Below are 14,075 nucleotides of genomic sequence, written 5' to 3' on the forward strand. Positions count from 1 at the left end.
GAAAAATAGCCGTTTGACTAACTCGGCAGAAATGTAAATGAGTACGCAGGAAAATAATAAAGAAGCTAAAAGCATGAAATGGTGTGATGATGCTGCTTTGAGCTGATACGCGTCCCGCAGAGTGGAGTCTTCCCTTTTCCAGAACTAAAAGACCCCATCCTGATCACTTGTTGCTCTTGTTTGTTTCCAGATGCTTCTTTTGTCTCAGGATTATGGAAAACATCTGTTGGGAGTGGAAGACCTTCTGCAGAAGCACGCTCTGGTGGAGGCCCACATTGGCGTCCAGGCTGACAGGGTGAAGGCAGTCTCCACTAGCGCCCACAAGTACTCTACCAGCGACAATGGTGAGCAGGAAGTGACATAATTTCATTGGAAACAGGAAGCAGCTTCTGATCGCCATGTCCCTCCTGTCTGTGAAGGCTACAAACCCTGTGACCCTCAGGTCATTCAAGACCGCATTTCCCATCTGGACTTCTGCTACCAGGAGTTGACTCAGCTTGCTGTCAACCGCCGGAACCGCCTTGAAGAGTCCCGCCGTCTCTGGAAGTTCTTCTGGGACATGGCTGAGGAAGAGGGTTGGATCCGGGAAAAGGAGCAGATCCTGTCCTCAGCTGAGCAAGGCAAGGACCTGACGGGGGCAATGCGCCTGCTCAGCAAGCAGCGAACCTTAGAGGATGAGATGAGCGGCCGCTGCGGACACCTGCAGCACACCATAGCAGAAGGCCATATCATGGTGCACGCACAACACTTTGGTGCAGCGAAGATCCAGGAGCGGATCCAGGATCTTCTGGCTCAGTGGGCAGCACTAGAGCAACTGGCAGCCATCAGAAAGACGATACTGCAAGATGCTCTGGCACTGCACCAGTTTCAGGCTGATGCAGATGATGCCGACACTTGCATCCTGGATGCTCTTCGCATTGTTTCCAGCAGAGATCTGGGTCATGATGAGTTCTCCACCCAGACTTTGGTCAGGAAGCACAAAGATGCAGCAACAGTGGTGAGCAGCTATCACCCAGTCATCGGCCTGCTATACGAGCAGGTAGCCTCCCTGACCCCAGAGGATGCAGAGTCAGACAAGCTGCAAGGGAGGCTGGTGGGCATGGAGGAGCGCTACAAGGAGGTTTCAGAGCTCACAAAGCTGAGGAAGCAGTCTTTGCAGGACACGCTGGCTCTTTACAAGATGGTCACTGAAGTTGGTGCCTGTGAGGCTTGGATTGAGGAGAAGGAACAGTGGTTGAACAGCATGGAGATGCCTGTCAAGCTGGAGGACTTGGAGGTTGTCCAGCACAGGTAAGACCACAAGGTGCTCAACAAGCCTGGCTTCAATCCAGCCTGCATTCATGCACTCTGCTTGTCAGGTTTGAAAGTCTGGAGCCAGAGATGAACAATCAAGCCTCCCGTATCGCTGTGGTAAACCAGATTGCACGTCAGCTGCTTCACAGCGATCATCCTGGTGAGAAGGACATCAGGAGCCAACAGGACAAACTTAACAACAGGTACAAACACCTTGAACATGTCTTCATGTGTAGAAAATTTCAGTTTTTTCCTCTGCCACTAGATGGAGCCAGTTCCGCGATCTGGTGGACCTCAAGAAGGAGTCCTTAAACTCTGCGCTGGGCATGCAAAACTACCACCTTGACTGTAATGAGACAAAGTCCTGGATCAAAGAGAAGACCAAGGTCATTGACTCAACCCAGGAGCTGGGCAATGACCTGGCAGGGGTTATGGCCCTGCAGCGCAAACTCACCGGAATGGAAAGAGACCTGGCCGCCATTGATCAGAAACTTCAAGATTTGCAAGACGAAGCCCATCGGCTGGCGGATGAGCATCCTGACCAAGCCAGCGCCATCACTGGCCAACTCGTTGAGATCTCTGCCATCTGGGAGGAACTGAAGGACACTTTGAAGAACCGTGAAGAGTCTCTGGGTGAGGCCCGGAAGTTGCAACAGTTTTTGCGTGATCTGGATGACTTCCAGTCCTGGCTTTCCCGCACTCAGACTGCTATCGCCTCTGAGGACATGCCCAACACGCTGGCGGAAGCCGAGAAGCTAATGTGTCAACACGAAGGCCTCAGGAATGAAATCCACAACTATGACCAGGACTATCAGAAGATGCGTGAGATAGGGCACATGGTTACGCAAAATCAAACGGATGCTCAGTACGTGTTCCTACGACAGCGACTGCAGGCGCTTCATGTCGGCTGGAATGAACTTCAGGCGATGTGGGAGAACCGACAGAACCTACTGGCCCAATCGCACGCGTACCAAATGTTCCTCAAGGACAGCAAGCAGGCTGAAGCTCTTCTCAACAACCAGGTGAGAACCCGTCTGGACCCACCACGTAAGAACCCGTCTGGACCCGGCAGGTAAGAACCCGCCTAGACCCGGCAGGTAAGAACCTGTCTGGACCCGGCAGGTAGGAACCTGTCTGGACCCGGCAGGTAGGAACCTGTCTGGACCCGGCAGGTAGGAACCTGTCTGGACCCGGCAGATAGGAACCTGTCTGGACCCGGCAGGTAGGAACCTGTCTGGACCCGGCAGGAAGGAACCTGTCTGGACCTGCCAGGTAGGAACCTGTCTGGACCCGGCAGGTAGGAACCTGTCTGGACCCGGCAGGTAGGAACCTGTCTGGACCCGGCAGGTAGGAACCTGTCTGGACCCGGCAGGTAGGAACCTGTCTGGACCCGGCAGGTAGGAACCTGTCTGGACCCGGCAGGTAAGAACCTGTCTGGATCCGGCAGGTAAGAACCTGTCTGGATCCGGCAGGTAGGAACCTGTCTGGCCTTGTGGTGGAGTGTCCGGCCTGAGACTGGAAGGTTGTGAGTTCAAACCCCGGCCGAGTCATACTAAAGACTATAAAAATGGGACTCATTTCCTCCCTGCTTGGCACTCAGCATCAAGGGTTGGAATTGGGGGTTAAATCACCAAAATGATTCCCGAGCGTGACCACCGCTGCTGCTCACTGCTCCCCTCACTTCTCCCCTCACTTCCCAGGGGGTGAACATGGGGATGGGTCAAATGCAGAGGATAATTTAACCACACTTAGTGTGTATGGTACTTAAACTTTAACTTTTTTTTTTAGGAGTCTGAGGGCCAATCATATGTCACTGACCATCATTATGCACACAAAGCAACACAACTACTTGTTTACTTAACAAAAAACATTTACACACAAAACAACACAACAACTTTAGTCAACAAAATTACATTTTAAAAGAAACTGCACTTTTGATACACAAGAACAAGTATTACGTGTAAAACAACACAACATTGGAACCTGGAACCCAGAAGCATCATCTTGACTTCACAGTAATTCCAGATGTAAACTCCCTCTGCTGGTGGACTGCACTCATGACAGCTCTCTCTGCTGGTGGACTGCAGTCATGACAGCTCCCTCTGCTGGTGGGCTACAGTCATGACAGCTCCCTCTGCTGGTGGACTACAGTCATGACAACTCCCTTTGCTAGTGGACTGCATTCACGACAGCTCCCTCTGCTGGTGGGCAGCAGTCATGACAGCTCCCTCTGCTGGTGGACTGCAGTCATGACAGCTCCCTCTGCTGGTGGATTGCAGTCATGACAGCTCCCTCTGCTGGTGGACTAAAGTCATGACAGCCTCTCTGCTGGTGGACTGCAGTCATGACAGCCTCTCTGCTGGTGGACTGCAGTCATGACAGCTCCCTCTGCTGGTGGACTGCAGTCATGACAGCCTCTCTGCTGGTGGACTGCAGTCGAGACAGCCTCTCTGCTGGTGGACTGCAGTCGAGGCAGCCTCTCTGCTGGTGGACTGCAGTCATGACAGCTCTCTCTGCTGGTGGACTGCAGTCATGACAGCTCCCTATGCTGGTGTACTGCAGTCATTACACTCCCTCTGCTGGTGGACTACAGTCATGACAGCCTCTGCTGGTGGACTGCAGTCATATATGCTTCCTCTGCTGGTGGACTGCAGTCATGACAGCTCCCTCTGCTGGTGGACTACAGTCATGACAGCCTCTCTGCTGGTGGACTACAGTCATGACAACTCCCTCTGCTGGTGGACTACAGTCATGACAGCTCCCTCTGCTGGTGGACTGCAGTCATGACAGCTCCCTCTGCGGGTGGACTACAGTCATGACAGCTCCCTCTGCTGGTGGACTGCAGTCATGACAGGTCCCTCCGCTGGTGGACTGCAGTCATGACAGCTCCCTCTGCTGGTGGACTACATTCATGACAGCTCCCTCTGTGGGTGGACTACAGTCATGACAGCTCCCTCTGCTGGTGGACTAAAGTCCTGACAGCCTCTCTGCTGGTGGACTAAAGTCATGACAGCCTCTCTGCTGGTGGAGTACAGTCATGACAGGTCCCTGTGCTGGTGGACTGCAGTCGAGACAGCCTCTCTGCCGGTGGACTGCAGTCATGACAGCTCTCTCTGCTGGTGGACTGCAGTCATGACAGCCTCTCTGCTAGTGGACTGCATTCACGACAGCTCCCTCTGCTGGTGGGCCGCAGTCATGACAGCCTCTCTGCTGGTGGGCAGCAGTCATGACAGCTCCCTCTGCTGGTGGACTGCAGTCATGACAGCTCCCTCTGCTGGTGGACTTAAGTCATGACAGCCTCTCTGCCGGTGGACTGCAGTCATGACAGGTCTCTGTGCAGAGGATAATTTCACCACACCTAGTGTGTGTGGTACTTAAACTTAAACTTTTTTTTTTTAGGAGTCTGAGGGCCAATCATATGTCACTGACCATCATTATGCACACAAAGCAACACAACTATTTGTTTACTCAACAAAAAGCATGTACACACAAAACAACACAACAACTTTAGTCAACAAAATTACATTTTAAAAGAAACTGCACTTTTGATACACAAGAACAAGTATTACGTGTAAAACAACACAACATTGGAACCTGGAACCCAGAAGCATCATCTTGACTTCACAGTAATTCCAGTTCTAAACTCCCTCTGATGGTGGACTGCAGTCATGACAGCTCCCTCTGCGGGTGGACTACAGTCATGACAGCCTCTCTGCGGGTGGACTGCAGTCATGACAGCTCCCTCTGCGGGTGGACTACAGTCATGACAGCATCTCTGCTGGTGGACTGCAGTCATGACAGCTCCCTCTGCGGGTGGACTACAGTCATGACAGCATCTCTGCTGGTGGACTGCAGTCATGACAGCCTCTCTGCGGGTGGACTACAGTCATGACAGCTCCCTCTGCGGGTGGACTACAGTCATGACAGCTCCCTCTGCGGATGGACTGCAGTCATGACAGCTCCCTCTGCTGGTGGACTACATTCATGACAGCTCCCTCTGCGGGTGGACTACAGTCATTACAGCTCCCTCTGCTGGTGGACTAAAGTCATGACAGCCTCTCTGCTGGTGGACTACAGTCATGACAGGTCCCTGTGCTGGTGGACTGCAGTCGAGACAGCCTCTCTGCTGGTGGACTGCAGTCATGACAGCTCTCTCTGCTGGTGGACTGCAGTCATGAAAGCTCCCTATGCTGGTGGACTGCAGTCATGACAACTCCATCTGCTGGTGGACGACAGTCATGACAGCCTCTCTGCTGGTGGACGACAGTCATGACAACTCCCTCTGCTGGTGGACTGCAGTCATATCAGCTTCCTCTGCCGGTGGACTGCAGTCAAATCAGCTTCCTCTGCTGGTGGACTGCAGTCATGACAACTTTGTCTGCCGGTGGACTGCAGTCATATCAGCTTCCTCTGCTGGTGGACTGCAGTCATGACAACTTTGTCTGCCGGTGGACTGCAGTCATATCAGCTTCCTCTGCTGGTGGACTGCAGTCATATCAGCTTCCTCTGCTGGTGGACTGCAGTCAAATCAGCTTCCTCTGCTGGTGGACTGCGGTCATGATGCCTCTGTGCTGGTGGACTGCAGTCATGACAGCTCTCTCTACATGTGGACTATCATGACAACTTTGTCTGCTGGTGGACAGCAGTCATGTCAACTCCCTCTGCTGGTGGACAGCAGTCATGTCAACTACCTCTGCTGGTGGACTGCAGTCATGACAGCGTCTCTGCTGGTGGACAGCAGTCATGTCAACTCCCTCTGCTGGTGGACTGCAATCATGACAGCTCCCTCATCTGGGGTGGACTGCAGTCATGACAATCATTTTCTTCTGGGTCTTTTGGCAAATTAATTGGAACGAGTTGCCGTTGTCCGAGTTGGATGTTCCTGGTCCAACAGCAATCTTTTAGCTCCAGTTCCTCTGCAGGCCTACATCCTAGCCCACACGGAGATGCCCACCACGCTGGATGCGGCCGAGGCGGCCATTAGGAAGCAGGAGGACTTCATGACCGCCATGGACGCCAACGAGGACAAGATCAGCAGTGTGGTGGAAAGCGGCAGGCGGCTGGCCAGCCACGGGAACATCAATAGTGAGCGGATCCTGGAGCGAGTCACCTGGGTGGACGACAGGTGAGCTTGCTTGATGTTTCTTCCAAGCAGTCAGTCTCGGTCCAAGGCCATAATTGCGCCTCAACTGCTTTTTTCAGGCATAAGAAGAACATGGAGGCTGCAGTGGAGCTTCTGATCCAACTGAAGGACAACCGAGATGTGCAGAAGTTCCTGCAGGACTGCCAGGAGGTCAGGTTGCAATGTTTGCTGTAGTACCATGTGCTTCCTCTGGGTGTGATAGTGAGAGCATTGGGTCACCTGTGCTTGCTCAAAGTACAGGTCAGGGATTTGAACATTTGTGCAGCTGCAGTAGTCCTTTCAATTCAATTCAATTCAATTCAAAGGGGCTTTATTGACATGGGAAACATACATTTACATTGACAAAACCAGCATTAAAACACAATCAAAATAATTAAAATGTATCAAACTTACTTGACTCTCATCTTTCCTCACATTACCACTTCCTGCCACAAGAGGCATTGGTGAGTCCAATGGCAGGAGGCCAAACAGCAAAGTTAGCGGATGGAAGGAAATGTACATGTTTATTTATATTTATATAACGCTCAATTATACCTAAAATTATATGGTGTGTATTTATATTTATATAACACTTAATTATACCTAAAATTATATGGTGTGTATTTATATTTATATAACACTTATTTATACCTAAAATTATATGGTGTGTATTTGTATTTATATAACACTTAATTGTACCTAAAATTATATGGTGTGTATTTATATTTATACAACACTTAATTATACCTAAAATTATATGGTGTGTATTTATATTTATATAACACTTAATTATACCTAAAATTATATGGTGTGTATTTGTATTTATATAACACTTAATTGTACCTAAAATTATATGGTGTGTATTTATGTTTATACAACACTTAATTATACCTAAAATTATATGGTGTGTATTTATATTTATATAACACTTAATTATACCTAAAATTATATGGTGTGTATTTATATTTATACAACACTTAATTGTACCTAAAATTATATGGTGTGTATTTATATTTATATAACACTTAATTATACCTAAAATTATATGGTGTACTTATGTTTATATAACACTTAATTATATCTAAAATATATGGTGTGTATTTATATTTATACAACTTTTGATTACACCTAAAATTATATGGTGTGTATTTATATTTATATAACACTTAAATATACCTAAAATTATATGGTGTATATGTATATTTATACAACACTTAATTATACCTAAAATTATATGGTGTATATTCATATAACACTTAATTATACTTAAAGTGTGTATTTATATAACACTTAATTATACCTAAAATTATACGGTGTATTTATATTTATACAACAATGAAATTATACCTAAAATTATATGGTGTATATTTATATAACACTTAATTATACTTAAAGTGTGTATTTATATAACACTTAAGTATACCTAAAATTATACGGTGTATTTATATTTATATAACCCTTAATTATACCTAAAGTGTGTATTTATATTTATATAGCACTTAATTATACCTAAAATTATATGGTGTATTTATATTTATATAACACTTAATTATACCTAAAGTGTGTATTTATATTTATAAAACACTTAATTATTTTTAAGATTATACGGTGTGTATTTATATTTATAAAACACTTAATTATACCTAAAGTGTGTATTTATATTTATACAACACTTAAATGTAGCTAAAATGATATAGTGTGTATTTATATTTATATAAGACTTAATTATAGCTAAAATTATATGGTGTGTATTTATATTTATACAACACTTAAATGTACCTAAAATGATATAGCCTGTATTTATATGTATATAACACTTAATTATACCTAAAACTAGAGATGTCCGATAATGGCTTTTTTTACCGATATCCAATATTCGGATATTTTTCTATTCTGTTTCCATTCATACCCCCGTTATTTACTTTTTAAATTCCATCTCAATTCTGTGCACTGCTGCTGGAATTTGAATTTTCCTGAGGGAACTCTCCTGAAGGAATCAATAAAGTACTATCCAGAGGTGGGACCAAGTCATTGTTTTGCAAGTCACAAGTAAGTCTCAAGTCTTTGCCCTCAAGTCCGAGTCAAGTCCCGAGTCAAGACAGGCAAGCCCTGAGTCAAGTCCAAAGTCAAGACTGGAAAGTCTCAAGTCAAGTCCTAAGTCCTGCATTTTGAGCTTCGAGTCCTTTCAAGTCCTTTTAACCACAGACTAATATATTAACACAGATTGTGTATGCTTTTCAAACGCTGTATTTATTTATTAAAACAAGTGCATTTTAAATTGCAGGAAAGAAAATTGTGCTGACATTGCACTTTATAATAGCACTATTAACCAGTCATTTTAAACATTAACTCATTCCTTTACAGAACAAACACATTGAAAAATAAAGTGCAAATGTACTTATTTGTACAAAAGTGTTAACATTGAAAAAACATGACATGTACGTGAACATAACAAAAAAGTTGTACTTTTTATATGTCAGGGCCCTATGCTGCATTGCATTTGCAAAAGACCAAATTAGTCAAGAGTCTGTCAGTCATTTGTGCACGATGGGGGCGTAGTATGATGCCACCATGGCTGAAAACTCGCTCCACTGGAGCACTGGAGGCAGGCACTGCCAAGACTCTCATGGCCACTCGGAACAGTGAAGGAAGAGTCTTCATGTTCAATGCCCAGAACAAAAGGGGGGAGAGAGTTGTTTTGGGTTGGTGCACTACTTGTAAGTGTATCTTGTGTTTTTTATGTTGATTTAATTAAAAAAATTAAAAAAAAATTAAAAAATTCTTGTGCGGCCCGATACCAATCGATCCACGGACCAGTACCGGGCCGCGGCCCGGTGGTTGGGGACCACTGAGGTAAACAACCAACAGTATGTCAGAAAGCTAGCTAAAACGGTACACATATTCATAATATAGTATACATTTTAACTGACCTTTATTTTACTATTTTTGTCTTTTTTTAGGTGGCTAAAATACGCGGTGCTGCTGACCGCCGTCTAACGTTACGTGTGATATATTGACTAACGTAACCCTGCTTAAAAAAAAATCACTGAACAAAAAGTATGAATAAGGTAGTGAACTGCAACAGATTCCCGTGTTTGCAATAACGTTATAACGTTAGCAGTGAGTTTACAGCCTCACTGATTTAACTACACAGCAAATAAAAGTCACGTTACTTAGCCAATAAACGTTATCTTACATTCAAAACTTACCGTTCTTTTTGCAACTTCAAATGCCGGACGAAGTTGGAAGTTGTTGCCTCTCCATCAGTCATTTTCGAACCGCATGTGTTGCATACAGCAAACCGTTTTGTGTTGACCACCTCGTAATTTTTATACCCAAACAAAATTATTTTAGGTATCATTTCTTGTTCACTGGCGTGTGGTTTGGACATGTCTTTTTCGTTGGTTGTCCTGCAATTTGATTGGATGAATGCTGTGTGATGAAAACAAAGTAGATGTAATTTGATTGGCTGTTGTACTGAGAGCACACCAGCTGACACACGCAACGCTGATAGACAAGTACACAATGCAAAATACGGAGCACTCCCGAATAACTTTTTCATCTTTGGGTTTTGGGGAAAGTAGCAAGTCATGTCAAGTCATGTCAATTCAAAAGGCTCAAGTCCAAGTGAAGTCACAAGTCATTGATGTTAAAGTCTAAGTCGAGTTGCAAGTCTTTTTACATTTTGTCAAGTCGAGTCTAAAGTCATCAAATTCATGACTCGAGTCTGACTCGAGTCCAAGTCATGTGACTCGAGTCCACACCTCTGGTACTATCTATCTATCTATCCAAACAGCAGCTTGGAATTTGGGACATTCTCTCCCTGCGAGAGCATGAGGAGGTTGAGGGGTGAGGGTGGGGGTTAGGAGTTAGCGGGGGGGAGTGTATATTGTAGCGTCCCGGAAGAGTTAGTAGTACAAGGGATTCTGGGTATTTGTTCTGTTGTGTTTATGTTGTGTTACGGTACGGATGTTCTCCCGAAATATGTTTGTCATTCTTGTTTGGTGTGGGTTCACAGTGTGGCGCGTATTTGTAACAGTGTTAAACTTGTTTATACGGCCACCCTCAGTGTGACCTGTATGGCTGTTGACCAAGTATGCCTTGCATCAATTCGTAATGAGTAAAGCCGGTAGATATTATGTGACTGGGACGGCACGCACGCAAAGGAAGTGCCTTAAGGTTTATTGTCTCTCTGTACCTCTCCCTACGTCCGTGTACACAGCGGCGCTTTAAAACGTCATACATTTTACTTTTAAAAACCGATACCGACAATAACGAAACAGATACCGATAATTTCCGATATTACATTTTAAAGCATTTATCGTCCGATAATATCGGCAGCCCGATATTATCGGACATCCCTACCTAAAATTATATGGCATGTATTTATATTTATATAGCACTTAATTATACCTAAAATAATACCCACAGCACTTTACATTATACATCACTCAGACACAGACACATGCACACACACACGCACACACGCACACACGCACACACGCACACACACACACACACACACACACACACACACACACACACACACACACACACACACACACACACACACACACACACACACACACACAGAGAGAGATGGCTGCCATGCAAGGCACTAACCAGCAGCCATCAGGAGCAAGGGTGAAGTGTCTTGCTCAAGGACACAACGGCCGTGACTACGATGGCGGAAGCTGCAATCGAACCTGGAACCCTCAAGCCGCTCTACCAAGAGTTGATTGCTAACATGTGTTTTTCTGGGCTAGCTGACTTTGTGGATCAATGAGAAGATGCTGACGGCTCAGGACATGACCTACGACGAGGCTCGGAACCTGCACAGCAAATGGCTGAAGCACCAGGCCTTCATGGCTGAACTGCAGTCCAACAGAAAATGGCTGGACAAGATCCAGAAGGTACTGGTTCCAGTAACACTGATAATGTTCCATTTCTTTCTGTTTTTCAACTTGAACCCCTGCATCAGGACGCCACGCTGCTGGTCTCAGAGAAGTTGGAGACAGAGAGGGTGGTGACGGAGCAGCTGGCCCTGCTACACAGGATGTGGGCCGAGCTTGAGTCCAGCACCCAGACCAAAGCTCAGTGTCTGTTCGACGCCAACAAGGCGGAGCTTTTCACCCAAAGCTGCTCCGACCTGGACCAGTGGCTGGTCGGGCTAGAGGGTCAGATCCAGTCTGATGACTTTGGAAAAGACTTGACATCCGTCAACATCCTGTTAAAGAAACAACAGGTAGCACTACTAAGCACCACTACTTAGACGTACTTGCACAGTGCTCCACCTGTGCTGTGTGACGGCAGATGCTGGAGAAGCAGGTGGAGGTGCGTCAGCGGGAGGTGGTGGAGCTGCACACGATCGGTCAGGAGGTGACGGACACTGACCATGTGGATGGGCGGCGGCAGCAGGTGGAGAAGAGGTTCCAGGAGCTGCTGGAGCCACTCTGCCGCCGAAAGAACATATTGGTGGCGTCCAGAGAAGTTCATCAGTTCAACCGTGACGTGGAGGATGAGATTGTAGGCAGCTGCTGACCTACGTGGGATCTTAAGGTGACCATGACCCAAGGATCTTCATCGCATCTCTTTGTTATTCAGCTTTGGGTCAAAGAGAGGCTGCCCCTCGCCACCTCCAGGGAACACGGACACAACCTCCAGACCGTTCAGCTGCTCATGAAGAAGAACCAGGTGAATAGGTGGGTCATGTGATCACCTTTGTGGTCCAACAACATCTTTGTCCTCCGCAGACACTCCAGAAGGAGATCCAAGGCCACCATCCGCGCATTGATGACATCCTGGAGCGCAGTCGCAGTCTCCTCAAAGACGGAGACTCTGAGGCCGACGTCACTCTACAACGAGTGGCCGACTTGCGGCTTCTGTGGAGGCAGCTGACGGAGGAGGCAGAACAGCGCCGCAACAGGCTGGAGAAGACGCACAAAGCCCAGCAGTACTACTTCGACGCGGCCGAGGCCGAGGCGTGGATGAGCGAGCAAGAGCTGTACATGATGTCGGAGGAGAAGGCCAAGGTGGGTGGAGTCACTCATCGCTGAGTGGGCCGGGTCCCTCGCCGTGGGTGACGTTTGAGGGTGTGGTTCTTTTCAGGACGAGCAGAGTGCGGTCAGTATGCTGAAGAAACACCAGATCGTGGAACAGGCGGTGGAGGACTACGCCGAGACCGTGCACATGCTCTCCAAGACGAGTCGGGGACTTGTAGCCGCTGCACACCCAGACAGGTTAGCAACATCTTGTTTGCGCATGAGCGCCATCGCCATGGTAACAGTTTTCCGTGTTTGTGCGTATGCACGCCAGCGAGCGTATCAGCCTGCGTCAGTCTCAGGTGGACAAGTTGTACGCTAGCCTAAAGGATCTGTCCGAGGAGAGGCAGGCCAAACTGGACGAGAGGCTCCGCCTCTTCCATCTCAACCGGGAAGTTGACGACGTGGAACAATGGATCGCCGAGAGGGAGGTAGTGGCTGGATCTCACGAACTTGGACAAGACTATGAACACGTCATGGTACGCTAACAGCGCCAAGTCTACTAATACGGCTAGTGAAGGTTGAATGGAAGTCCAATGTCACCTCGGTCCAGAATGTGCAGATTGTATTCCTGCAACCATCCAAATGGTTTCCTCAGTCCTGACCCCAAATGTCTTTTTCTACATTTGTTGATCCAGAGATCTTTGAAGCAGGTTTTGGTTGGAATCCATCACTATGTTGTGAGCTTCCGTTGGCAGTTAGAGTTTTGATCAAGATGGCATCCATTCAACCTTCAGAAACATCTTTATTACATGTGTGAGTCCTGCGCTCCACCTCACTTGTCCTGTGGGACTCGCTTCAGATGTTACAGGAACGTTTCAGGGAGTTTGCGCAGGACACAGGAAACATCGGACAGGAGCGCATGGATGCCGTTAATCGGCAGACTGACGAGTTGATCAACTGCGGCCATGGAGATGCCGCCACCGTGGCCGAGTGGAAGGACGGGCTAAACGAGGCCTGGGCGGACCTGCTGGAGCTCATCGACACCCGGACGCAGATCCTGGCCGCCTCCTTTGAGCTGCACAAGTTTTACCACGATGCCAAAGAGATACTGGCTCGCGTTGCAGACAAACGGCAGAAGCTTCCCAACGAAGTGGGCCGAGACCAGAACACGGTGGACTTGTTGCAGAGGGCGCACATCACCTTTGAGCGCGACATCCACGCGCTGGGGATGCAGGTGGGTGTGACGGGAGGAGGTGACGTGGCGTACACTGACCTTTGACCATTGACAGGTAAGGCAGCTGCAGGAGGATGCGACCCGCCTTCAGTCCGCCTACGCCGGAGACAAAGCAGACGACATCCAGCGGCAGGAGAGCGAGGTCCTGGCCGCCTGGAATGACCTGCTGGATGCCAGCGACCAACGCAGACTCCTCCTCCTGGACACCGGCGATAAGTTCCGCTTCTTCAACATGGTCCGAGACCTTATGATGTGGATGGACCACGTGGTCTGGCTCATCCAGGCCCAGGAGCAACCTCGGGACGTGTCGTCTGTGGAGCTGCTGATGAACCAGCATCAGGGCGTCAAGGCTGAGGTAGACGCCCGCAACGACACCTTGAGCGCGTGCGTGGAGCTGGGCAAGGCGCTGCTCGCCAACAAACACAAAGCGTCACAGGAAGTC

At 47.7% G+C, this 14,075-nt stretch overlaps 1 protein-coding gene across 5 annotated transcripts in view; it reads left to right on the forward strand.

Moving 5' to 3' along the window:
* Window positions 1–14,075, forward strand: part of LOC133624404 (spectrin beta chain, non-erythrocytic 1-like) — a 69,989-nt gene that overhangs the window by 53,957 nt on the left and 1,957 nt on the right. For all 5 annotated transcript variants that reach the window (XM_061987905.2, XM_061987907.2, XM_061987906.2 and 2 more), the window contains 15 exons: window positions 191–344; window positions 420–1,290; window positions 1,359–1,496; window positions 1,559–2,315; window positions 6,216–6,418; window positions 6,496–6,586; window positions 11,182–11,328; window positions 11,397–11,660; window positions 11,729–11,941; window positions 12,020–12,109; window positions 12,169–12,447; window positions 12,524–12,654; window positions 12,731–12,935; window positions 13,259–13,633; window positions 13,689–14,072. In XM_061987905.2, coding sequence (XP_061843889.1) covers window positions 191–344; window positions 420–1,290; window positions 1,359–1,496; window positions 1,559–2,315; window positions 6,216–6,418; window positions 6,496–6,586; window positions 11,182–11,328; window positions 11,397–11,660; window positions 11,729–11,941; window positions 12,020–12,109; window positions 12,169–12,447; window positions 12,524–12,654; window positions 12,731–12,935; window positions 13,259–13,633; window positions 13,689–14,072 — 4,302 coding nt within the window. The remainder of the gene's footprint in view (window positions 1–190; window positions 345–419; window positions 1,291–1,358; window positions 1,497–1,558; window positions 2,316–6,215; window positions 6,419–6,495; window positions 6,587–11,181; window positions 11,329–11,396; window positions 11,661–11,728; window positions 11,942–12,019; window positions 12,110–12,168; window positions 12,448–12,523; window positions 12,655–12,730; window positions 12,936–13,258; window positions 13,634–13,688; window positions 14,073–14,075) is intronic.

This window comes from Nerophis lumbriciformis, linkage group LG27 (assembly GCF_033978685.3).
Source record: "Nerophis lumbriciformis linkage group LG27, RoL_Nlum_v2.1, whole genome shotgun sequence".
NCBI lineage: Eukaryota > Metazoa > Chordata > Actinopteri > Syngnathiformes > Syngnathidae > Nerophis > Nerophis lumbriciformis.